General features: G+C 50.2%; 1 protein-coding gene across 2 annotated transcripts in view; it reads right to left on the bottom strand.

The window, feature by feature from the left end:
- GCN1 (GCN1 activator of EIF2AK4) overlaps positions 1–26,287 on the bottom strand; it is a 59,505-nt gene that overhangs the window by 1,635 nt on the left and 31,583 nt on the right. Inside the window, exons 32-58 of one of the 2 annotated variants that reach the window (XR_007406057.1) lie at positions 25,510–25,675; positions 24,974–25,168; positions 23,504–23,750; positions 22,965–23,086; positions 22,516–22,630; positions 21,517–21,696; positions 18,813–19,033; positions 17,527–17,595; positions 17,206–17,344; positions 16,922–17,118; positions 16,582–16,724; positions 14,976–15,093; positions 14,649–14,864; positions 12,512–12,676; positions 10,878–11,039; positions 10,502–10,594; positions 10,123–10,266; positions 9,758–10,027; positions 9,399–9,512; positions 8,706–8,936; positions 5,783–5,976; positions 5,528–5,642; positions 3,241–3,337; positions 2,736–2,884; positions 2,172–2,279; positions 1,764–2,064; positions 252–382 (exon numbers count right to left, since the gene is read on the bottom strand). Coding sequence is in view for 1 of the 2 variants with exons in the window: in XM_025474172.3 (XP_025329957.1) it covers positions 164–382; positions 2,172–2,279; positions 2,736–2,884; positions 3,241–3,337; positions 5,528–5,642; positions 5,783–5,976; positions 8,706–8,936; positions 9,399–9,512; positions 9,758–10,027; positions 10,123–10,266; positions 10,502–10,594; positions 10,878–11,039; positions 12,512–12,676; positions 14,649–14,864; positions 14,976–15,093; positions 16,582–16,724; positions 16,922–17,118; positions 17,206–17,344; positions 17,527–17,595; positions 18,813–19,033; positions 21,517–21,696; positions 22,516–22,630; positions 22,965–23,086; positions 23,504–23,750; positions 24,974–25,168; positions 25,510–25,675 (4,189 nt within the window). In the remaining variant the exon portion in view is untranslated. Of the gene's footprint in view, positions 1–163; positions 383–1,763; positions 2,065–2,171; positions 2,280–2,735; positions 2,885–3,240; positions 3,338–5,527; positions 5,643–5,782; positions 5,977–8,705; positions 8,937–9,398; positions 9,513–9,757; positions 10,028–10,122; positions 10,267–10,501; positions 10,595–10,877; positions 11,040–12,511; positions 12,677–14,648; positions 14,865–14,975; positions 15,094–16,581; positions 16,725–16,921; positions 17,119–17,205; positions 17,345–17,526; positions 17,596–18,812; positions 19,034–21,516; positions 21,697–22,515; positions 22,631–22,964; positions 23,087–23,503; positions 23,751–24,973; positions 25,169–25,509; positions 25,676–26,287 lie in introns of those variants that run through there. The other variant, XM_025474172.3, reaches the window with a different exon arrangement.

Here is a 26,287-nt window from a genome sequence, read left to right on the forward strand (position 1 = left end):
TTGTTTTTAGGTACTAGACTAGTCACCTGACCACTATCTGCCCCTAACATTCAGCATAGGGGGTGGCTGAGCAAAGTGTGATACTTGAAGATGCCTCACAGAAGGAGCCATTAGCCAAGTGCCCACAGCAGGCTCTGGGGAGGCTGCCAGCCTAGGTGCCCACCTGAAACACTTCTTCACCCTGCCGCATCTTGAGGAGGTTGACAATTGCCTGGTCGCTGTAGGCCCTCACGACAGTGTTTTTATCCTTGGTGTTGTCCAGAAGAGCCTTTAGGATGGGTTTGATGGCCTGAGGGTCCAGAGGAGGCAGTGGGTCCTTGTTTGCCCACCAGATCATCTTCTCGGCTACCAGCCTGATGTCACTGGATGGGTTCTGCAGACACTGTGGAGAGAGCCAGAAGCTTTTAGTCAGGTACATCCAGTCTGTTTCTCAAGGAAGCCCAAATTTCCACCCTGACACTCCCTCCTCGTCTGGAAACTGACCCCACGGCTCCTTCCCGATGCCTTCCGTCCCCCTCGTGGGTGATAGACAGGCTGTGACTGGATGCCTCTCTCCCACCTTTTCTCATTCCACTCTCCCTTTTGCTCACTACTTTTGGCCCACATGGGGCTTTCACTTCCTCAGACACACATGCTCCTTCCTACCCTCGGGGCTCTGTGCTGATTGATCCTACCGCTTGGGATATGCCTGCCCCGCTTGGGATATGCCTGCCCCGCTTGGGATATGCCTGCCCCGAGGCCTCCCGTACTTGGCTCCTCCTCCTCCTTCAGGCCTCAGTTCAAGTGTCTGCCCTTGGAGGTTTCTCCTGATGACCCCTCTCTAAATCAGGAGCCTCCCCACCCCCACAAGTTTTCTGTTGCTCTCCAACTCTGCAGATCTGGTCTGCCCTGTGCACCTCTATGCCCTGAGGGTCCAGCCCAGCTGGGCACACAGAGGAGCCTCACTTGATAAACACGGAAGTAGAGCTGTGTGCAAGGTGAAGCCGTCACACAGGCTCAGTCTAATGGGAGCCCTGAGAACTTTCAGCAGGGCTCTGGGGGTCTCCAGGAACCTCACCACTCAGATCAAGGTCTGTACACCAGCAGCACTGACTTCACCTGGGAGCTGGTTACAAAGGCAGAGTCTCATAGGTGGCCCCGCCTCTTAATGCAGACTCTGGTTCTGAGGGTGTGCCTGCTGGTGTTTGAGAAGCATGCAGTAGGGGCCCCACTGGCTCCTGGGCTTCCGTAATTGGGGCCCTGCAGCCACCACAATAACCATAATAAGTGCCATACAAGCAAAAAGAAGGCAGGGAAGAAAAGATTTATCAAGATTTGAACCCAAGTCTATCCCAAAGCTTACTAAATCCAGATGCCTAGAGAAAATGCCTAAGATAGTGGTTCTCAAAGTTCTTATGTGCAGAATACATAAATAGCTCTTAATACTTCAGTATCAGAAAAGAAAGAATGCAATTTTAGGAACCGTAGAAGATTTCAATAAACACTCCATCGAGTGAATGTGGGAATGGCTACTAAGCACATAAAAATTGTTCTACAGGGGCACCTGGATAGCTTAGTCGGTAAAGCAGCCAACTTGACTCTTGGTTTTAGCTCAGCTGGCAATCTCAGGGTAGTGATATTGAGCCCTGCAATGGCCTCTGCACTCAGGTGTGGAGTCTGCTTGAGATTCCCTCCCCACTCTACCCCTCCCCTCAATCATGTGTGCACTCTCCTCCACTCTCCACCGAGGAGGAAGCCCAGTGTGGAGCTCCTGGGATCATTACCTGAGCCGAAGGCAGATGCTTAATTGAATGAGCCACCGAGGTGCCCCAAATAAAATCTTCAAAAAAAAAAATCTGTTCTACATCATTAGCCATAGACAAATGCAAATTACGATGTGATACAACAGAACACATTTGAGAAAGGATAAAATTAAAACATGTCTTTTAAAAAATATAAAATAGTGGTTCTTGATTTGCAGTCGCAGGTCTACTTGAGAATTTGGCAAGAAGTCAGGCACTCTTCCAGAGAAAAAAAGCAAACCGAGCCACTCTTGTGTTCCACGCCCAAGGGTTCAGAGATGTCCTGTAGGTTATGTGCAGAGAACTCCTGAAACACATGCCAGTCTGACAGCACACTCCTAGTGTTCTTCGGTCATGGGTCCTCTCACAAGCCAGCCTGCCCCCACTCACCTTAACGAACAGGCTGGAGAGTTTGGCTGGCAACTGTCCTCCTCCTGTCTCAATGTGATGCTTCATTAGGAAGCCCATGCCCCGGATCCCGCTTACCGCAATGGGGATCTGTGGGGAGAGGAGATAGTTAGACGGGGCGGCACCCTGCTCCTTCCTCGGAGCAGCAGGGACAGGCTCTTTCCCATTCCCAGGAACCTCCAGGACCCTGGCCCCTCACACAAGCAACCCTTCCACACATACAACTTCACATCCAAGACTCCTTGACAGCTCTCTTGCAGACAGGCTGCCCTGGCTATAAGGCAGACAGAGCCCGTGTCTCTGCTTCCCAGGAATGAGGTTCAGAGACCTTCTGACCCAGAAGGGACCTCTAGATGCTCCCACCCAAACTCCTTATTCTTTACAGATGATAGAACTGAGGCCCAAGGGCACAGAAGGTTATTGGCAAAGGCAAAATTCGAGCCCAGGCCTCTCACCACCCCAACCTATGTTGCATCAGCCAGCCTATGGTGGTGGATTTTGGGCTAGGGAAGGGGGAAGACAGGTCTGGTGGCCCCTAAGCCTTACCCTGTCTGCCATGGCATTGCTGAGGATCATGTCCTGAACTTCACTGCTATATCTGCCCACACAGAGTCTGCTGGGAGCCACGTTCACAGCCACGGACAGTGCCAGGCTCCGCCCATGCCGAACCATCCAGTCAATGCCAGACACATCCGCTGAGTGGAAGGACACAACTGGGTCAACGTGCACTTTACTGTAGGCCCCTACCACCCATGACACCCCCAGACCTACCCCACCTAAGCCTAGCAGAAATCCCTGTGAACACTGCCCATGGAAAACCCTCCCCCCCCCGCCCCCCGCCCACCCAACGTGGCAAGTTAAGGAGAGGTCTCTCTCAAGCTGCTCCAGACTTGCAGCTGTGTTCTCTGAGCAGAGACACAAGGGGCTACAGGACCCACTGGAGACTCCATTTTGTTTCAAGGGCTCAATTCCCTAGGAGAAGCTAGCTGCTAGACAACCCCTCAAGGCAAAAGGGAGACAGGCCCTGCAGGGGGTCCCCCAGGGGACCTACCCAGCAAGCACTGCTGAAGAACAGCGCTGAGCTCCTCTTCAGTCAAAAAGGCACACAGCTCACCCAGGCAGCCGGCTGAGGAGACGCGAGTATTGTCCTGACAGAGCACAGAAGCGAATGAGGCAGCATGAGCCGCTCCACCAGCTCCAAGGTCAGCGGGGCCAGCCGCTGTGCCCAGGATGGAGGGCCGGGGAGGTGGCAGACCAAGGCAACTCGGGAGCTCTACGTCCTGTCCTCACTCCAGGCACTTTGTGCTCCTGCTGCCAGAGCAGGACTGCCATTCATGGCAGCCGCCGCTGGGTGTGGAGTGAACCACCACACGCCCAGCACTTTGCTCAATTATAGAAAACTCCAGTGTGTGCATATGGTAATTGTCATCATAACAGCAGTAATAACCGTACTGACGTAGCACCTTCCTTCTTGAAAAGTCGGCATGTTTTCTGTGTATTATCTCAATCACTATCAATAGCCCCGGGAGGCTGAGAGGGGCACAGAGAGGGGAGGCCCCTGCCCACGACACTGGACATCAGCTAGAGAACCGCTCTGGGCTCCTTTCCCTCCCAGCACTCCTCCCAGCCACATTGTGTGTCATCCTATGTCCAGAGCGACACCCTGTTATCTCTCTACTGTGTTGGTCCCCTAGTTCCACCTTCATTATTTTGGGTTTGTCCTAGGAAGTCAGAATGAAGCCAGCCACTCATCAACCCAAGGAAAATAAGTAAAAACTGAGCACTTTCTGTCAAAATCAGCCAGACAGCAACCTGCTCCTTGCTGCTCCTCCATAGCCAGCTAACTATGGGAGAGTGAGGAGGTGGGTTTTAAGTTATGAGTTATTACTAATATGCACCAACCTGATGTGTCTCCCCCCCAAACCAACCAACCAACCAAGCAGGAACTAATGACCTGCTGAGAGGCTAATGCCAGGATGGCACCCTGGCTACCACTGATCCATGGGACGTTCTGAGTAGGGAGAGAACAGTCTGACCACAGTTTGGGCCTCTGAGCTCCAAGCAGAAGCCCAGGTGCCAAGCAAGGCTAAAGCTGGCTCTCTCTGACACCCACTCTCTCCAACAGGATCTATTTTAAGCTTCACTGTGGTGAAATGCAAATTGGCCTAAATACTAACTTTTGCTTACACTGGGCACGGCTGTGTAAAAACCCTGACAGGCTGTGACCAAAGGAAAGCAGAGTCTCCCATCTGTACCCTGAGAGAAGGCGGGGGCTCCAGTTGGAGAGCATCAGCTGGGGACTAGGCTGGACTTCCTGAGCAGGGTTAAGCCCAAGAGCAATCAGGGCCAGGCCCCTATGGGCACATGCCAACGTGCAGACTATGTGAACCCCAAGGCTCACTCCAGACGTTAGCCCCACAGATGTAAAGTAGGTCGCACCACAGAGGGCTAGCTGTCAGAGGAGAAAGAAAATTCTTATCCATAGACTGACTCAACCCACAGTTGGACCTGCCACAGCGCTGAGCTGCCAACAAGTACTTAACAGATGCTTCTAGGCTGGAGAAGGAAGGAACTAAGACCACAGGAGAGGTCACAGAGCTTGGACTCGGGCTTTGGTCCCACCTCTTGCTAGAGGGCAGCCCTGAGGGAGTCTCGCCCTCTCCAACAGGGCCAAGACCTCCCACCTGGTGTCCCAGACCCCAAACTCCGAGTTTCTTAAGGGCTGCAACAACACTTGCCCCACCTCTGTGCTAGGCTCTTTGTCTCAGCAAGTGTTTCCTGAACCAATACACGAACTTCTTCGTTTTACACGTGGGGAAATGAGGGTTCAGAGACGGGGAAATGAGGGGCAGAGACAGAAAAAGTGGCTTAAGGTTAGACGGCAAGTTCATGAGAGGCCTTTACTTTTCTTACTGTGAAAACCTGACCTTTCTGTGAATCAGAACCATCAACACTACCCGCCCCCGTGTCCCTCACAACTGAACGCTTGGCAAACCATAAGGGGCAACAGGAACATCAGGAATGACTATTGGGATCCCTGGGTGGCGCAGTGGTTTAGCGCCTGCCTTTGGCCCAGGGCGCGATCCTGGAGACCCGGGATCGAATCCCACGTCAGGCTCCTGGTGCATGGAGCCTGCTTCTCCCTCTGCCTATGTCTCTGCCTCTCTCTCTGTGACTATCATAAATAAATTAAAAAAAAAAAAAAAAGAATGACTATTACCATCGAGTGGGTGGCAGCTGTACCAAGTTCTTCTAACACAAACCAGAGACACCAACCAAAGCAAAGAGAAGGGGAACCAATGGAGCCCACCAGCCCTGCTATCCACCTGCAGTCATACCTCATCGTGTCCCAGCATGCTTAGCAGGAGTGAAACAATGTTCTTCCGAATGACCACGTCCACTTTGGCCCCTGCTCCCTGAATCACAAACCTCAGCGCCTGCAGCATGGTGTCCCTACAGAACCAATGCACTCAACTTAAACCCTTCCTCTCCTTTACCACTGCTCCCACCCACATAGGCCACCCCGGCCCTGGGAGGCGTCAGCAGCTGCCTGGCCTCCTCATGGCCATAGCATTGCCCCAGCAGCACCTCACCTGACACCCGGGTCTTCCATGACACGGATTCCATTTAGGAGCTCTGTGAAGAGGGGGTCCACCTTGATATGGATGGAGATGAGCTTCCCTAGCGCGTCAGCAGCCTTCAGACGTACCCCCCGATTGGAGTCCTGCAAGGCTTTGGTAAAAGTGGTCTGTAGCTGGGGCAGAAAGGGCTTCAGGGCAATCCCAACCTGTTTGAGAGACCCACACATGAAAGCACAGCTGTGGTAGAATCCAAGGCCACAGCAACTACAGGCACGAAAACAATCATAAACCACCATGGGCGGAACCAGCTCCTTCATGAAGGCTAGAAATAGATATTCCACAAGAGAGGACAGCCAGCATGGACAGGTTCTGCTCAGTTCCATTTTCAGCATCCTTCCCTAAACTGGGAGGAGCAGGAAGAGGACCACCAGCACCGCCACCACCACTACCACCACCACCACCTCCAAGGGAGCCATCAGTTGGCTTTAGTGGAGACCAGTCCACATGGACTAATGACATGAAACCTCCATCTCCATATATATGAAAGAGCAGGGCAGGGACACCTGGATGGCTCAGCTGGTTAAGCAACTGACTTAGTTTTGGCTCAGGTCGTGATCCAGGGTCCTGGGATCGAGCCCCACGTTGGGCTCCCTGCTCAGTGGGGAGTCTGCTTGTCCCTCTCACTCTGTCCCTCCCCGGGGAGGGGAGGGGAGGGGAGGGGAGGGAAGGGGAGGAAAGGGAAGGGGAGGGAAGGGAAGGGAAGGGAAGGGAAGGGAAGGGAAGGGAAGGGAAGAGCAGGGCCGGGCCGGACAGGACAACGGCTGTCAGCCCTACTGAAGGCCTTTTATAGCACCAAGACAGGGCAATGGACTAGATGCATAAAGGCAGATGCATCTTCTGAACAATCGATATACAGGATAAGCGGCTAAGCACTAATATGAAGCCCTCAGAACAATCCTATGAAACAAATGATCTCAGAAAGAGATCCCCTCCCAAGACTGAAGATTTATCCACTGCTAAATGGGATAATCAAAGTAGCTACTTGAAGGTGGGGAAATACTGGGGTCAGGGGTTACAGGCTGCTGGGAGGCACACTATGGAATGAATCCAGTCTATCGGAGGTAGGAACCATCCAGCCATGGATGACATTGAATTATGGCCCAAGAGACAAATTGTGTGAGGGAAGGGCTCCATTTGTTTTTTTTGTTTTGTTTTGATTTATTTATTTATTTTTAATGATAGTCACAGAGAGAGAGAGAGAGAGAGAGAGAGAGGGGGGCAGAGACACAGGCAGAGGGAGAAGCAGGCTCCATGCACCGGGAGCCCGATGTGGGATTCGATCCCAGGCCTCCAGGATTGCGCCCTGGGCCAAAGGCAGGCGCCAAACCGCTGCGCCACCCAGGGATCCTAGAAGGGCTCCATTTGTATACCAAGCTATAGAACACCATAGAAAAGAACAATACAGAAGTGCCTGGGTGGCTCAGTTGATTAAGCATCCAACTCATGATTTGGGCTCAGGTCATAATCTCGGGGTCATGGGGTTGAGCCCTGCATCAAGGCTCAGTGCTCAGCAGGGAGTCTGCTTCAGTTTCCTTTTGCCCTCCCTCTGCTCATGCTCACACACGCATGTTCTCTCTCAAATAAATAAAGAGAACCTTTTTTTTTCTTTTTAAAGAGAACAGCACAGGGCAGCCCGGGTGGCTCAGTGGTTTAGCACCGCCTGATTGATCCTGGAGACCCCGGATCAAGTCCCATGTCAGGCTCCCCGCATGGAGCCTGCTTCTCCCTCTGCCTGTGTCTCTGCCTCTCTCTCTCTCTCTCTCTGTGTGTCTCATGAATAAATATATTTTAAAAATTTAAAAAAAAAAAAAAGGGATCCCTGGGTGGCGCGGCGGTTTGGCACCTGCCTTTGGCCCAGAGCGCGATCCTGGAGACCCGGGATCAAATCCCATATCGGGCTCCCGGTGTATGGAGCCTGCTTCTCCCTCTGCCTGTGTCTCTGCCTGTCTCTCTCTCTCTCTCTCTCTCTCTGTGTGTGACTGTCATAAATAAATTTAAAAAAATTTAAAAAAAAAGAGAGTGAACAGCACAGAACGCAGATGAAAATGATACTTAACTTTTTAAAAAAGACCCCATCTTCTATAGAGTAAGACTGATGCTCATAAGACCATGTTTTATCTGGGAAGTTGCTCCCCACACCTTTCCCTCAACAGGGGAAAATAAAGCTACAAATTTCAAGCTTGCTTTAGTTTCCAAACTGCAAGTAAGAATTAAAAAAAAAGTTTTTGTAACAACAAATATTAGCTCTGTTTATAATTTTTTAAATTGAAAGGGCTTAATAATTGCCCCATAAAATGTTAGAAATGGTTAATATGCTGGCTCTTTGCTTCTTACACTTTTGGCAGACTGAAGTTATTCCCAGCTGCTCTAAAACTTCTTTTCATCCCTGATCAGACCCTCTGCATCCCTCTTTATAAGATAGCAGTAAGGAACAGAAGCATATCTAAACAATGTGCAATTGCATTTATGTAGCCCAGGATTTCTTCCTTTGAACCAACAGTTCTTCAAAAACCAGCAATGTAAAAAAAAAAAAAAAACAACAACAACAAAAAAAACAAAAACCAGCAATGTGCATTAGTCTGGAGTGCTCAGGATGTCAGGCAATGTGCCCAGTGGCACCTCTTCTGGCTGGGCACCACTCCCAATCATAGGAGACAGGCTCAGAGATCACTGGACTTTCCCAAGGTCATTCCAGCCACATAGGTACTAAATGGTAGACTGGAATTGACCACTGGGTAGAGAGCATCCAATGTCACAACTGCCTCTACCATGCTGCTTCTCCATCATAAGCTGTCACTTTGCTGCCACGTGACACCAACGGGCACACAGATCTAAGACCCAAACGGACTGAGAGATGAACGCATAAGTGGCTCACCTTGGCCAGCAAGAGACTGAGTGTTTCAAGCAGGGCTGCCTTCACGTTCCAGCTGAACCGGTCCCCCAGGATGCGGATCAGAGGACCAGTGATGCTGACCACAGAGGGCCTCAGGGCATCAGCAGAGGTCAGGCGGATCACCAAACCTAGAGCTTTAGCCGCTTCCTCTTTCTGTTCTGGGCTGCCAGTCAGGACACCCTCCCGCAACACTGGAAGGATGGAGGTTACTCCCTGACAAGAGAACCACACGTGAGAGTCCAATCTCAAAGGCACTGGGCTCAGCAGTCTCCTGTGCAAAGCACAGCCCTCCTGTCAGCTATCCTCTCTGTGACTCCACAAGAGAGACTGGTTCAGGTGCCACAGTCACAGCCTAAGAGGGTGCTGGCTGGGGAACAGTCCTGACTGGGCAGTCACGAGAAGCGAAGAGCTCTGGCAGGCCCATCACACATAGGTTCACAAGTTGTCCCCTCTGTGACTGGCTTCCTCTGGCTAAGATGGCCTCCGCAGTTTAAACTGAAAGTGGCACAGGCCCTGTCCTCATGTGGCCACCACAGGGAAGAAACAAACTTCTGTGAGGGTGCAGAACAGCACTAAGAACTAAGTCCTCTGCCCTGCCACAGAGCTGGGACTGAGGGTGGCAGCAAAGGAAGGCCGCGTGCCTGTAGCACCGCCCCTTGTGGGGCCCTGGCTTACCTTCTTAGGGAGGCAGAACCCTGGCACATGCTCGCCTTTGCTCTCGTTCCCTATGAGTCGGATTTCTTTGTGCAGTTCTTCAATTAGTGCCAGTTGGTTGCCAGCATCAAGCTTCTGTAGGAAGCCAGGAAAAAGCAGAGAGGATATCAGTGCTCTAAGTACAGCCCTCCCAAGACTGCTTCAAAATAATACAGCAGGGGGAAGGGTGTGGGTGGGAGTATGAGAAAGATTGGCCATGGACTGATGAACACTGAAGCTTCCCGATAGGTACGTCATGGTTTATTTTAAGAGTCTAATTTTCCAAGCATCTGGGCTGGTCTATAATCAAAAGCTGGTTATGCAGTCAGTAACCCCCTCACCTTGGTGATGGCATTCAGGGCATCCCAACTCTCTTCCAGAACCACTGAGCTGGAGTCATTGAAGAGGCGGATCAGGCCAGAGACCAGGCTCCGCAGGTGGCTGGTGTAGTCAGCCTTTGAGCGTGAACAGTAAATGTTGAGGATGATGGCGGCAGCCTGCCTCATGCCCACCTCAGGGCTGCGAGTGGCTTCCAGCAGATCCTCGATGATGATCCGATGCCCAGTATCATCCTCCACTGAGAGGATCACGGCCTGACAGTTGGCCATCTCCTGAAACCACAGGGGACACCCAGGCTGAGCACAGCTCTTCCAGGGCAGATCAGGATGGCTGTTAGAAAGCTGCCAGGAATAATCGTGACACTCACCAGCTGCTCATCTGGAGTCCCAAGCTTCTCCTTCAGGGCCAACATGACCGCCGGGAGGATCACTCCAAGATGACGGGTCAAAGCATCACCGGCCACAGATGAAAGGAAAGCCAGCACCCGGGTGTTGACAGGTGGAGTCGTCAGCTGTAGGATGATGAAAGTCAGTAGAGTGACCGTTGCCCCGTGCTGGCAGCTTTGCTAGGCTCTGGGAGATCCCATCGCCGCTGTTCCAGGCAGTGTCTGCTCCAGGGCACCCTGTGCCCACCACCAGCCTCCCCCAACGTCTGAGCTCAGAAGAGGGTCTCCACAGCAGGCCTGGGAATGATCACATGGCTGTGGTTTCTGGGCCAGCGGGGATTTGCCACGGGGTGGGATTTACCTTGGGCACGAGGTAGGGGAGCACCACACGACTCTTGATGGCCATAACTTGCTTCAAACCATCCAAGGCAAATTCTGACACTTCCTCATCATCCTGCAGAGGGGCATCAGGGGGTAACGCTCAGGAGCTGGCTCCTGTCCCCACCTGTGCTGTCTAGACCAGCCACCAACTTCCTTCACTACTTTCCTCCCTCCCTGCCTGCTGCACCCACATTTACTGACTGTTGAAGGAGAAGCACAGAGCCAAGTCTGAGCCTGCTGCACCCACTCTCTCAGGGGCCCACACTGTGGCTGCCTTGGCAGAATAAGTCCCCTGCATTTTGCTTCTACAGAGACAGCAAAAGCCAAACTGGTAGGTGTGTGGCAGATCCACTCACCAGCTGCTTCAGTAAAAATGGAAGGATGTCCTCCAGAGCCTGATGGCCGATGGTGGAGTGCAGCTGCTCAAAGGTCTTGGCCGCGGCCTCTCTGACCTCCTCCAGTGGGTCACACAGAGCCTTCCTCGCCGTGGGTACGAGGGACTCAGAGAAATACAGCACCTATGAGAACACCCGTGCACTGTACCTGAGGTGGCAGAGGCGGTGAAGGAGCACACGCAGGTGGGGGGTGTAGTGAGGGGGGTGATGAGGACCTCTGGCCCAGCCTGGCTGCCACCACCCCTAGGCCTGACTTTTCTTTTAACTTACTGGTTTAGTGAAAATGGGCAAGTAGAAAGAAGCAGTGAGGATATGCAGCCTACACTTGAGGAGCCTGATTTTTTAGATGAGTTCTCCAGATCCTGTCCATCTCCCACAGGAGCTCCTTCCCACAGCAGGACCTTGCATGGCGTGGCTCCTCTCCTGATTCTCTCTCTTGCTCATCTCTTGGAAAACTCCAAGTCCTTTAAGACTCAACTCAAACACTTGCTCCTCGGTGACATCTTTGGGGTGACTGCAGGACTGAAGATAGCTCTGCTCCCTTTAGAACCAGTCCCCAACAAAGTAAAGCCCACTATGAATCAGAGGGCTGATTATGCATCAACCTCATCAACAGAGAGGTCTCAGCCTTTGAAGGGACTCAGTAACTATTTGATGAATCACAACTTTAGATGGTGACAATTTGTATTTTTTGCCAAATGCAAAGGTGAACCCCCAAATGTAATACCTATACTGATACACATAGGAGAAAGGGCCAGTAGCTCAAAGGAGGACGCTCACTCAGGCTAAACAATTGGCCACATGCTTACATTTCTAACCAGCCACTTCACAGCTTTTATGCCAACTGAGAGTCCTATGCCTGCTCCATCTATTTCCCAGGAATGTTTCGAGGATCACTCTCAGAAAGTAAGCTAAGGGCAAGGATCACCGGCCTCCTGAATGTGGCTGCTACAGGACAGCATCACTGGCAGAAATGACACATTTCCACCAATAGGGTATTTACACTCATCTGCTCTACTCTATAAGAATGCGCACACCCCACCCCCCTCGGCTTTTGCAGCCCTAGCATACCCATGCGTGTATGCCCTCCCCTCTCCACCAAGGATAGCACACATTTAAATGAACTGCAGTAGAGGCACAAAAGGGAATAATCTGGAGCAGCCTCAGTAGTGGTTAGAAAAAGATCATCTCCAATTTCCACAGGCCACTCAAGGCTTCCAAAGTGTTTCATTCTTAGCCTGTGAAACTGACGAGGAAACTCTAGTCCAGCTGGTTGCCAGCAACACCCTCCAGCAACACCCTCTGGAGTAAGGCTTGCATGTCCTGAGGGTGAAGTATTCCTAGCTTCTACTGTAACCTGCCCACAGCCCTGCACATTGGGTCACCTGTGGAGCCCTTAGAAGACACTCACGGCGGGACACCTGGGTGGCTCAATGGTTGAGTGTCTGCCTTCGGCTCAGGGTGTGATCCTGGGCTTCCCACAGGGAGCCTGCTTCTCCCTCTGCCTGTGTCTCTGCCTCTCTGTGTGTCTCTCATAAATAAATAAATAAAATCCTTAAAAAAAAAAAAAAAAAGAAAAGAAAAAAAACACTCACGGCATCCCGGCTGGTGGACTTCATAATCTCGCTCAGCCCAATGCACACGCCCTGCCTCTCGTCGCTCTTCTGAGACCGCAGGCCTTCCTCGAGGATGGGGATGATCTCGGGCAGGATTTTCTCCCCTAACTTCCGGACGAGATCACCCAATGTCCTTGCTGCAATCTGTCAGGAGAGACAAGCCAGAACATCAACGCCTTACAAACGCCAGGGTACCTGGAAAGCAACTCCAGAGTGAGGGCCCTGGACCTCCTAGATTTTATCTGAGTCACTCACAACTTCCCCAAATGCTCTTGGCCCTGAAGAGCCACCAGAGTGCTTGCAAAACATTAAAAAAACACAATTATTTCTTTGTGTCACACATACCTACACAACCTAACGCAAGAGCCAGCACCTTATATATGAACAGAAAACTCATCATATGATGCCTGATCAAGAGCCAGCTTCCCTAAACTGATAACCACAGCCTAGAAGTCACTTCATTCTGCACTGTTGCCCAAGGGGAAATGAACTGGACACAAATGCTTTTAAGGAAAAAACAAATCCATCTCCTCTGAGGCCTTATGCAAACCCTTCTTTAGAGCCAATGCGTAGTTTGCTTGCCAGGGATGGGGCTGGAAGTGGGTCAGAGGGGATTGGGAGAAGCAATCACGAGCCCAGGCTGGGCCTGTCTTCCCAACCATAGAATATGCTTGGCCCCACCCCCACCTAGGTCAGCCCCAGCTCATACACTTGCCTCAGTTTCTCACTCTAGACCCAGCAGCCCCTGTCCAGCCTCTACTGATGGCTTCTGCACATCCTACCCTTACATCTAAAGCCTTCTCCCCCTGGTGTGGAATTGACTTTCACACGACCTCACCAGGTTAGTGCTTACCCATTTTCTATCCTTACGAATCATTTCTCCTGAGCAGTTTCTCCTGTCCCCCAGCTGGTCAGAGGCCCATTATATGCATCTGTGGCACTCATGCATTTGCTATAGCTGCATTTACATCTGTTTGTGTGATGAGCTGATTAACATCTACCTCCTCTATCAGAGTATAGCTCATGAGGCTAAGTCTGCCTTTCTTCCCCATCATATCCCCAAGTTTTAGGCCCCTGCTTAGCACAGAGTAGGTGCTTAATAAATATTTGTTGTGGGAAAATTAATAAAAGGAAACCTCCTTCAGAATGGAGTCAGGAGGGGTGCCTTGGTAGCACAGTCAGGCATCTGACTCTTGGTTTCAGCTCAGGTCCTGATCTCAGGGTCATGATATCAAGCCTGGCACCGGAACCCTGATGAGCTAAGCACTGAGTGCAAAGTCTGAAGTTTCTCTCTCCCTCCCCCTCTGCCATCCCTCCATGCGCTCATGCATGCATGTATGTATGTGCGCACTCTCTACCAAATGAATAAATCTTTATTTAAAAAAGTGGGAGCCAGGAACCCAGAATGGGACACTCCCACACCCTACCGCTCTTCATCAACTCAGACACAACAGGAAAAGATGAACCTTGCAGACTGAACAGGAAGAAACATACTTTACTGGGCCAGCAGGACGAAGGAAGATTTTCTCCTCTGCCAGCAAGAGCCCAGCCAATGAGAGACTATCACAACTCAGCCAATGAACAGCCACTAATCTTCAATCTCCCAGTTTCCGCCAACAGACCTTTTTGTTTACAACAGCCCTCCTGACGGCCCCTTTCCCTCTATAAGAGAATGTGTCACTCCTTTGTTCAGCAGAGTTGCCTATAGTTTTGCCAAGGCTTACATTTCCCAAACTGCAATTCTCTGCTATTCCTGAATAAATCCATCTTGCAGGCAAAATATCTGGCTGTTTCTTTTTTTTTTTTTTTTTTTTTTTTTTTATGATAGTCACACACAGAGAGAGAGAGAGAGAGGCAGAGACACAGGCAGAAGGAGAAGCAGGCTCCATGCACCGGGAGCCCGACATGGGATTCGATCCCAGGTCTCCAGGATCGCGCCCTGGGCCAAAGGCAGGCGCTAAACCGCTGCGCCACCCAGGGATCCCTGGCTGTTTCATTTTTAAGAGTAACCATTGAATGACTACGTAAATAAATACATGCTCTCCTCTTAGATATGGGGTGGCCCTAGGCACCCTAGCCTCTGATGCTGGTTCAGAAGCAATGTCCAGAAACTTACAGTTCTCTTATCTGCACACGTGCTAGCCAAGAAACCCAGCAGCAGCCCAAAGAGGGTGGGAAGGATCTCACGCAAGGTACGGGGGGTATTAGAGACCACAATCTTCCAGACGTGCAAGGATGCCTGCCGTACAACCAGCTGGGTGTCTGAGCGGCCCATGTATAGCCCTGCCAGCACTCGGTTCCGTCGATCTACACCCAGGGCAGTAATGATAGCCTGCAGCAATAGAAAAGAAGGGAGAACACAGGGCAGTGAACCTCCACAGCATGAGTGCCAGAGCACATCCCTACCATCACCAAAAGCAGAAAACCAACCCAAGGTACACACCTTGTTGGACTGGGCAGTTCCAAAGTTATCATCTTCAGAAGCAGTTTCTGTGGTCATCTTCCCAGTGACCCCGGAGATATGGAACAGCAGATCCCCCAGAAGCTGAACAGAGCTGAACCTGAGGAGGATGCCAAGAACAGAGTCACAGCACCACAATGGGCAGTCTCAGAGGAACAATGGAACCCTGGCCAAAAAAGGCGCTGGAAAGAAGCGCACCCAAAATATTCCTGGTCATTATCTTGGAATGAGGGAAGTTACAGATAATTTTCATCTCTTTGCACTTTCCCACTTTATTTTCTTCCTAAGTTTACTACTAATGAACATATTTTAATAATGGGAAAAACATTTTTAGAAAACATATGTGAACATTTCTGTAATAAAGTTAGAAAGAAGAGAGATGGAGGGTACATAAGAAAGCATTAACAGGAAACCAGGAGTGCTGGTCATTAGAACTGGACATGTAAGGGGAGGCCTAGAAGGATAAACTACATTTCTCTTCAAATTACATTAGGTTTATTGTTTTTAATAACTGCAAAAATAATAGTGCTATTCAAAGCAAAGAATCAAAAACCACAGAAAAACACAAAGAAAGTGAGTGTAAACAACCACCCATGGAATGCCTGAGTGGCTCAGCAGTTGAGCATCTGCCTGTGGCTCAGGGAGTGATCCCGGAGTCCTGGAATCGAATCCCACATCGAGCTTCCTGCATGGAGCCTGCTTCTCCCTCTGCCTATCTATGTCTCTGTCTCTCTCTGTGTGTCTCTCATGAATAAATAAAATTTAAAAAAAAATAATAATAACCAACCACCCAAACTCCCCCTACCAAGGCAGCCACCCCGACACTCTGGTGACACTCCATACAAGTCACTATCTAAGAGACATGCACAGTCCCTCCCACCCAATGTGGGAAGTGGGCCTGCACCACAGGCACTGGGCTGTGGCCCACACTTCCTGCGTCAGCTAATGTGGTCTTCTTATACCATTTCTTGTAGTGGCTGAATAAAAGCTCACCATGTGAATAGGCTGGCTTTTTTAAAACCAACTTTCAATTTTTTGAATGATAAAGTATACTGCAACAAGCATCCTTCTACATAAATCTTTACGTGCCTGACCAAATCTGTCCTTAGAATCAATGTCTAAGAATCAACTTCTAAGTTAAATTTTCAGATTAAAGAGCATTCATGTTTAAGGTTCTAATACAAACTGAAGCACTAAGTAGAGCAAACTTTTCAAAAGAGAATCAGGATAGAGACACTGTTACACAGAACTGGAGAGTTACTGAATGGCTAAGAGCAAGAATCTAGAGAAGTTGAGAGTTCCTGGCAACATTTTCCTCCTCATTTCTTTTTTTTTTTTTTTTAAATTTTTTTATTTATTTATGATAGTCAGAGAGAGAGAGAGGCAGAGACACAGGCAGAGGGAAAAGCAGGCTCCATGCACCGGGAGCCCGACGTGGGATTCGATCCTAGGTCTCCAGGATCGCGCCCTGGGCCAAAGGCAGGCGCCAAACCGCTGCGCCACCCAGGGATCCCTCCTCCTCATTTCTTAATCAGAATTCCCAAAACACAAAGCTAGAGCCGCTGGATCTTTCTGCTCGAGGCCTTACCTTATTCTCCAGAGATCGTCAAAGAGGCCTTGCTCCAGCTGGGGCAGCAGCAGGGCGATGGCCGTCTCGGCATACATGGAGATGACCCTCTGGCCTGCACGCAGGGCGGTGTCACGCACAAATTCATTCTCATCAGCAAGAGCCTGTACACACAGAGGGTGGGTCAGCCATGGCTGCCTCCCCCAAGGCACCAGACCCAAAGGAAATGGGACCTCCTGAAGAGTAGGATGAGGATTCTGGCCACCCAGTCCCAGCTGGCAGGGAGCCCTGACTCCAAGGAGAGCACGTGCATCCTGCCCCATTCAGTAATGCTACCCTTGGCCTAGTCCCTGGTGCCTACTTTGAGGATACAGGGGATGATGGGCCCCACGTAAGGAGTGAACTTGTCCCCGAAGGTGATAGGCAGGTAGTTGAACATCATGATATAGCCATCTCGGACGTGGGGTGCAATGTCGACTTTGCTGGCTGTAGCCACAATTTCTGGCATCAGCTTCTCCAACTTCTCCACCCCTAAGCCAGCCATGACCTCGGCCAACCCTGCAACAAAAGGAGGAGTGACCCACTGGATCTGAGGGCCCCTAGATGGCATTCCCAATTTGGTCCCTGGGCCTGCCCTGGCCTCACCTTGTGCAGCGCCTGAGCGATCCACGGAGCTCTGCTCATAGGTCAGCGTCTCCATCAGCCACGGTAGCAAGTCCTCAAAGCACGACTCCCCCATGCCCTTCACCATAGCCCCAAGGGCCTTTGCAGACACTGTCCGTACCTGTCAGGGAGCCAAGAGCCAGGGCCATAGGAGTTGCAGCATTTCAAAACGAGGGGCTCATGCAGGAGTAGGGAGAGGCCCCTCGGTCTCTTTCCTTCTACCAGACAGGCACAAAAGCACCTTATTGGGAATTCTCAGGAATCAATCTTCTGAGGAGTAGACTAAAATACCCCCAGCCTCACCTCAGGTACAGGGTCCAAAAGGGAGGCTTTCAGGCCAGGCGTCACGCTTGGTAGGTAAGGAGCCAAGTCCTGCAACAATACGAAAGGTGACCTGGTAGAAGCCTGGCTCCTGCTTCCTCTGGAACTGGTTCCACCATGGACCCTGACCTCCTCACTCTGCTGACAAGGAAAGCTCAGTAGGGCCGCTCACAGGGCCAGCAGGGAAGAGCACCTGGTGAGGAACCCCCCCTGACTGGTTCCCTGGAGGCCCCCGTGACTGCCTGGGAAACGACAAGGGACCTGAGGCCCACCCTTCATATGCTGAAAAAAAACCCTCAGCTGGAGATCAGTGCTCTTCCTCCTCTTGCCCTTGTCTCAGAACCAAGGCCCACCTCACCTCTGGAATCTAGGAAATCATTTCTGGCACTTCCCTTTCAGAACAATGTTATCATCTTCCCATTCTCACCCTAAAAGGTTTATGTCTCTCGGTATAGCATTTGGGTTTAGGCAACAGTTTTAAATATAGAAAAAACCTTATGTTCCCTGAAGCATCATTTAAAATAGCAGAAAACCTTGGACGGTATATGACCAACAAAAGGATTATGTAAGTTATGGTAGATAAACTTGTTAGAATATTAAAGAACTATTAAAAACCATTTTTGTGAATAAATCGTTGTAACTTAAAAATAAGCTTATGTTCAGGAATATAATTTTTATATGCAATAAAAAACGTGAGTAATAATTGTTTTAGTGTTGGAACTATGTATACAATCATTTGTTTTAGCAATTTTCCCATTTCCTAAATTCTCCAGGATTGACATCACTTGCCTACTTTACCTCTTATGCCCATAGCCTCAGCAAGCAAAGCATGGCTGTGGGAGACCGTGAGCTCACACATGGAAACCCTTGGGATAGAGTAAACAAAGTAAATGTCCCAAACTAGCCTAATTTCCTCTAATTTGGAGGCTTATAGAAGCAAATGCTTGTGACAAGAGAACTGCAAGCAGTCAAAACAGCAGCCATGTTGCCAACATAGGGCACGGCTGGGCCTTTCCTCCTCCTCAATCTGTAAAAGAGCCCAAGGATGGCCTCATCTGGTGGCTGAGCTAGTAAGAACTTCAACCACAGTGCTCTATAAGATGCCCAGAGAGCCTAGTTTTCTACCCTCTACCCCAAAATGGTCTTCTTCCTCTAAACATAATCAGGGACCAAAAGCCTATAGCCCTGTGTCTGCTGTGGGCAGAGATTCTGTGCCCTGAACCAGCATCTACTGGTCTGTCCTACACCAGCCCCAGTTGGGCCGCTACCTTCTGGTCTGTCAGGGAGTACATGTTGCCAATAATCTGGGCTGCCATCTTCCGCGTGTCCGTGGAACGGTCCTGGAAGGCTCTCTGGACAATGGGCATGATGAGGGCCAGGGATGGGGCATCAATGAAGTGGACAAACTTGGTATCCAGCAGAGTCTGCAAGCATTTCTGGGTCTTCCTGGAGGGGTCCGTCAGGGCATCCAGCAGGACTGGGGCAATGGCTGCATGTCCAAACAAGAGGGAGGCTAGTTTACACAAGTCTCAGGTGTGGCAAAGCTGCCAGGTCCCCAGAACTACAGGCAGTCAGAAGAGAAGGGAATCTGGGGACACCCCTCCTTGGAGCCCCCCAAGTCACCAGCTGTGGAAGCCAGTCTGCTATGCTTGCTTCGGTAGCACATATACTAAAACTGGAAGCCAATCTGCTTGCAAAGAGCAATCCTTGCTCAACTAGGAAGAAGGTATAGCCATTACCCCTTTGCACTGTGCAGCCTGATCTTGCAAGACAACTGGGGGGTGACCTTCAGTGGGCACCGAGCCACAGCCACAGTACTGAGCCTCCATGGGAACACTGCTCAGATACCACGTGCCTCCTCATGGAAATGGCAGCACAAAGTGGTTTTGCAAAAATACTGTTTTGAGACACCAAAGGCTGCTGGGCCAGTGGTAGCAATGAAGCACACGATGCTCAGAGCAGTTAAACCCACATAAAACAAGCTCTCCAAGTCAGCACCATCAGCCTAGCAAAATAATTGCCAAGAGAAATACATGGCTTCTCTTTTCCACAAGCCCAGGGAATTCAGCCACTATAAAGACCCATGCTAGTCAATAACTAAAAAAAAAAACTAATAACTCAAGTAAAAAATGGACAAAAGATTTTAACAGTTCTCCAAAGAAGATATGCAAATGGCCAATAAGCCCACAAAAAAACAAAAGACATTCAACATCATTAGTCATTAGGGAAATGCAAATCAAAACAACACTGAGATGCCACTTCACACCCACTAGGGTGGCTATAACCAAAAAGACAGACAGTAACAGTGCCAGCCTTGGGAACTCTCACACATTGCTACTGGGAATGTCAAATGATCCAGTTGCTTTGGAAAACAGTCTAGCAGCTCCTCAGAAAGGCAGGCAGTTACCATACCAGGACCCAGCAATTTCCATTCCTAGGGGTCCAACCAAGAGACCTAAACACATTTAAAAAACCACTCAGGGCAGCCCGGGTGGCTCAGCGGTTTAGCACTGCCATCAGCCCAGGGCCTGATCCTGGAGATCCGGGATCAAGTCCCACATTGGACTCCCTGCATGGAGCCTGCCTCTCCCTCTCCCTGTGTCTCTGCCTCTCCCTCCCTCTCTCTCTCTCTCTCATGAATAAAAAATACAATAAAATAAAATAAAAAAATAAATAAAATAAAATAATGAAATAAAATAAAATAAATAAATAATAAAATAAAATAAAATAAAATAAAATAACCACTCATATACAAATGTTCACAGCAGCATTATTCTGAGCAAGCAATAAGTGGAAACAACCCAAATGTCCATCAACAGATGACTTGATAAACAAAATGTGATCTATCTATATGATGGATTATTGGGCCATAAAAAGAAATAAAGAAATGACCCATGCTACAATATGGATGAACCCTGAAAACATGATGCTAAAGCTCAAGAAACTAGCCAAAAATGATCCTACCACATGAAGTATCTGCAACAGGCAAGCCCAAACAGAAAGCAGATTAGTGATTGTCAGGGCCCAGAGGAAGGGAAGGGAAAGAAGAGGTATGGGGTTTCTTTCTGGGGTGAAGAAAATGCCCCAGAACTAGACAGTGGTGACATTTATGTAATTTTGTGAATATACAAAACCCATTGAATTGTATAAATTTTTTAAAAGTGTCTTTAACACTATGCAAATCATATCTCAGTTAAAAAAAAAAAAAGACCCATGCTGGATTTCCAAAAATGCAAGCACTTCCCCTCATCTGATAGAGACTGACTGCATTAAGCCCTAGGAATCCCCCAGGCTTCTGGACATTGCGGAAAAACAAAACCCAAGGATACCTATTCATCTCTTGCAAAACAAAAACACACAAATCACAAATACTGTTTTCTGAATGAAAATAAGTCTGGTAACATCCTAAGTACAGTGAACAATCACCTATGTCCCACCCTGATGTTTAACATTTAACAAGTGATATGCTGGGTGAGATAGTAGCTGGGTTTTGTTTCTAGAAATCAAGTCTCCTGCCATCACTCCATCAGAAACCACACTACAGAGCATAGAGGACTAACCCTTCCCTAAGCTTCTCCTCTATCACGTCTTCTGGAATGAGACAGAATAGAAAGTTCTCAAAAAACATTTGATACTGATGTGGTCCAGAGCATGTCACTCATTTCTGTTGACCTCAGGGCTCAGCTGAGTGCGCAGGGTTCCCTGGGAGCCAAGCTCAGCTGAGCTGATGACTCAGTTTCCCTATCTGTACAGTCAATGATGAATGCTCCAGGGACCAGCGGCAAAACTGCTTCCAAACTACTTCCCACTAATTATCTTAGAAATTAGAGGTTATTAACCCAGAATTTCAAGGTTATTTCAATGTGAATCTATCTTTAGAGGGCAAAAATCTTTGCTGAATGCACACATTTCCTGCAGTGTCCAGGAATGGGAGAAGAAGCCATAGCCAGTGTGCTCATGGGAGAAGCATACCTAGGATCTCTGGGTTCCTGATGACGGAACCAATCTGCCTTAATGCCTGCTGTCCAGCCTTCTGCACTTTGACGTGGGAGTCAGTGAGTACCTCCGTGAGCTTGGGCACGATGTTGGGCAGGCAGGATGACAGCTGCTTGGGAGCACAGTACGCCATTGCCCCAAGCAGCTCCACTGACCCTGGAGACAAGAGACACAGGCCCAGCATGAGATCACTAAGCATAGGCCAGGGAGCCACTTGTGCTGGCTGCCAGGCCAAGGGACAACCAGCCGGCTCCTCTGCAGACTGTGCTGAAACAGGCCCCAGTAAGTAAGTAAGTAGGGGTGGGTGCCCTCCAGCAGAGTGAGCACAATGCTCCCAAGGCCTGCTGAGCCATGAGATTCTGGGTGTGATGCAAGGTGATGTAGGGGAGTAGGGGAAAGAGGTAAGACCAGGATCGGGGAAGACCTGGCTGAGTCCTGGCAATGACCCAAGGCCAATGCACTGAATTACTCTAGCCTAGTTTCTTTATACATATATGAAGAAACTCATTTAGAGCTGTGATTTTTCAAACTGCAGGGTGGAGCCTGAAGGCCTGAGGGGGAGGAAGGACCAAGTGGGAGGGCCCCGATGTTGACCCTGACCAAACCAAAACAGCTCCACTTGTATCTGTTTTGCATATTAGGATGCCAGAGAAGATTCTATTTTTAAAAGGGACTTGGGGCGGGGGGGGGGGGGGGGGGGGGGGGGCTTTAAAGTCACAGAAGTTGCCACAAACTAACTTTAAAGCTCTAGGACCTCCTCACTTAGGGCTACAGTTCCCACGAGAGGCCTGTTCTTTGTATGAAAGCACACAAGCTATTGAAGCTGCCTGATTACTCTGAGGGTCTCAGCCTTGTCTGTGGGCTGGGGAGCACACATACACGGGACAAGATCCCTGGATGGCTCTCTTGATCCCTGCAAGGGCAGTCTTCAGAAAAGGAGGTTGGGACACAGACACCAAAGGGGAGCAGCCTTACCAGCTTTGGTTCTCCAGGATTCCTCCTCCAAGGCAGCCAGTAAGGAGGGGAGCACCAGCTTCACCCCGTGAGCACTCAGGTTGCTCATCACAGCTTTGGCACAATCATCTGCAGCCTCAAGGGAGGAGAAAAGGTGTTCAGGGGCCTCCTTGCCCAAGAAACGGTCAAGGCTGATTTAGATCGAATGTTCCTCCTGGCAACCAACACTGACTAGAGGTCTCCTGTGTCAGACCCTGTGTACAGACATAGCTGAGAAGGAGAGTTCCTCATCTTACAAAGCTTCAATACTTTACTGGAAATTGGAGGAGTCCATACCAGTAACTGACGTCTGGGGGGGAGGGGGGGTTCCCAGCAGTGGGCCCTCCCATCTCCTCAGACCTTGGGCGGAGACTCACAGGCACTGGCGGCCCCAGCTGGCAGCAGGTCTCACATGCAGCCTCAGGACTTACCTCACGCACATACTGGTTCCCATCTCCGAAGCACAGCAGCAGATGGGGCAGCACATGAACCACATACGGCTCGAAGAGCTTCCCCAGCATGGTGCACAGCATCTCAAAGGCAAAGAGGGCTCCTGGGGGTGGAGGAACAGGTGGAAACAGATTGTGCTCTGGAGGCAGCCACAGGATAAACTCCCTGCCATCTCCTCCTCTCAAGGCAGTTGTGGGACTACAGCACCCTCTACCTCCCCAAGAGCATGGATGTGGCTGAGCAGGAAGGAGGAGAGAACAGGGCAGTGTCTGTCACTTCGTGGCACTAACAGCTAGTAAGGCCAATTCTGTCTCAGCGGATGGTCTCAAAGCTGAGTAAGAAATAAAGTCCAGGCTACAGGAGCAAGGACGGGATGAAATGGGTTACACAAACTGCCCCCTCGACAGGACACACACAAACACCAGGCCTTCAGTGGGGAAGGAAAGGCCAGATTCCTTCCTCTGGAAGCTGTGGGGACTGACTTCCCAACCTGGGCAGCCCCAAGCTCAGAGACACTCACCTTCTCGCCGGCGGAAGTTCTTCTTATCCTGGATGGCATCAGTCAGCGCTGCCATCATCTCCTGCTGCTTTAGCGAGAGGATGCCCAGGCCTTTCACCAGGCCTGCCAGTCCGTAGGCGGCCCCTTTGCGCTCTGCGTACTTGTCTGACTCCAGCAGCTGCTGCATCAGCCTCTGGATCATCCCTCCTGCGTCCTCTTTGATGGCTGGCACGAGAGGTGGTAAGCAGCTGGCCACGGATTCCTGGACCTATGGGAGGGGCCTGCCTTGTTGCAGCTCAACCACAGCCACTCCTGGGGGCTGCCACAGTCCTATGCAGTGCCTCACCACTAGATGTCCCCAAGCCCCATCTCAGCCACTGCCTGTCAGACAACACAAGGCATCAGACAAGCAAACAGTGTTAGGTGCCCGTGGATGACACGGGCTCCATCAGGGGGCACACTTGATCTGTGAGGCCTAGTCAGATGACAGAAAACTCCAGGAAGACACACTCACATAGAAAGATCTAGAGAGAAGTGCGTGACTGCACCTTCTTAAAAATGGCCTGAGTCTCTCAGTGTTCTTGTCAAAGGCACAGGGAATTCAGCCTTGCCTTACAGGGCGAGGCCCAAACTGAGTGGTATCCAAAGGCTGCACCAGTTCTGCCTTCCAACCACAGTTCATTAAGCTCAACAAGAGAGTATACAGCAAAGCATTGTGCTGCCAGAGGCCCAGGCAGATCCTTTGCAGGTGAGTTTTCAAATTTACTTGACCACAGTTTTGTGAACCTACATTTGAAATACTATGGGTGACCCAAAATGCAAGTCACTTTAGGGGGGAAAAATACACACACACACACACGCACACACACACGTTTTTCAAAAAAGAAAACAACAATCCTTGCACTATGCTTACAGTCCACATTAGAAAGCCCCTGAAATGTGTAAGGAACACACAGAGAGGGACACCTGGGTGGCTTAGAGGTTTAGCGCCTGCCTTCCGCCCAGGGCGTGATTCTGGAGTCCCAAAATCAAGTCCCACATCGGGCTCCCTGCATGGAGCCTGCTTCTCCCTCTGCCTGTGTCTCTGCCTCTCTCTCTCTCTGTGTCTCTCATAAATAAATAAATAAAATATTAAAAGAAAAAAAAAGGAACACACAGAGGGTCAGAGAAAGCTCAGCAGAGGGAGCTGTCTTTTTTTTTTAATCTTGCTATCCCTAGTGCTGGGTTTATTCTAAGTGCAAAAAGAGATTATTAGTAAATAAGTAGGAAAAAAATCAAAGTACTTAGGAAATCTACTAGAGCAAAGTAACTCCTTCTCCAGGGGTGCTCTTCAGTATAAACCAGGCTGCCCCAAGAAAGAGGATGACTCCTTGCTGAGAACTAGGCCTCCGGGGCCCTGATACCCAACTGGGCCCTAGTATCCCACTACACACATGCAGTCTGTCTCAATTCCCCAACTGGCTTGTGGGCCCCAGGCCAGGAGGCAGGTACCTGTTGGGAGGGGGTAGAGAGAGCAGCGATGAGCTTGGCAACGATGGGCTTCACTTTGGGGTCACTCTTGTCCAGATGCTTAGCCAGAGAGCCCATGAGGACCACTACACTCTGCCTCACAGCATCATAGCTGGCATCGTTGGGCGCATTCTTCAGAAACTCCTCAAACACTGGCAGCAACGAGTTGACATTCTCCTGAAAAGCCAAGCCCACCCAAAGCCTCATGTCAACTCTACACGCTGCATCAGGGATGACAGTTTCTGCCTGAGGATGAACCCCAAGTCTGGCTTGGGACTGGCAGCCCAACAATGCCAGCGGGTTTCCCAATTTTCTGGCAGCAACGCAGCAGACTTACAAGAATTTAACAGCCTTTTGGGTCTTTCTGGCTCAAAAAAAAAGAAATGAAATTTTCCATGGGGGCCAGTACCCAGCCAGGCCTCCTGGCACTCAACCTCACTAAGTCCCACCACTCAGTCCCGCCTCCTATCCTGGCCCAGCCTGCTGAACCCACCCCTCGACTGGCTGAGATCTCTCACCTTCCCATGGGTGTTGAGTGTCGAAAGGGCTGCATCTAACATACACTTCCGGACATCTGGGTTTCGGTCATTGAGAGCATCAGGGACAAAAAACTGGAAGAGAGGCTTCACCTGAGAGCTGTCCAAACACTGGGAGAGCTTGTTGAGGGCCAGAGCCAAGCCACACCTGGGAAGAAGGGGGGATATGTCAGGCGGTGAGAGCTGACCAGGGGCCTCCTCTGCTGATGGAATCTATCCCAGTATGCCACAAGGAAAGGGAGTTTGCACCAGCTCCCTCTGAGGTACAGAACCAGTACAGAGCCCATTGCCTCGTGTTTACCCACCAATCTACACCATGGCCTCAAACACCCATTTGTCAAATAGAGACCTGCCATCTGCCCAGAGTTTACCTCCTACAAGGGTGACTTTGGGCAAGGACCAGCTCTGCCTCTGTTTCCCCACATGTGAGTGTAATGCTTACCCTTCTACCTCCAGGGCAGGCTCAGGAGGGTAAAGAGGTAAAAGAATCAAATGTGAAGTCACTTGACTGTGAGCATACTCTACAAAGACAAAGTACTACTATCTTTTTCAGCTACAGAACAGTAAAAAGGTCCCCAAGGATCTCTGAGGAACCAGGCCCAAGAAAAAGAAGAAACACACCCAATATCACTTGGCTAGCCCAAGAGGAGCCAGGACTTGAATTCAGGTCTCTCTGACTCAGAGGGAGGTCTTGCCCTTTCCTTCCACTGTCCCATGACTCCACACTATCTCCTCTCAGCACCCAGCCCAGCCAATCTGT

The sequence above is a fragment of the Canis lupus genome, chromosome 26 (genome assembly GCF_003254725.2).
Source record: "Canis lupus dingo isolate Sandy chromosome 26, ASM325472v2, whole genome shotgun sequence".
Taxonomy (NCBI): domain Eukaryota; kingdom Metazoa; phylum Chordata; class Mammalia; order Carnivora; family Canidae; genus Canis; species Canis lupus.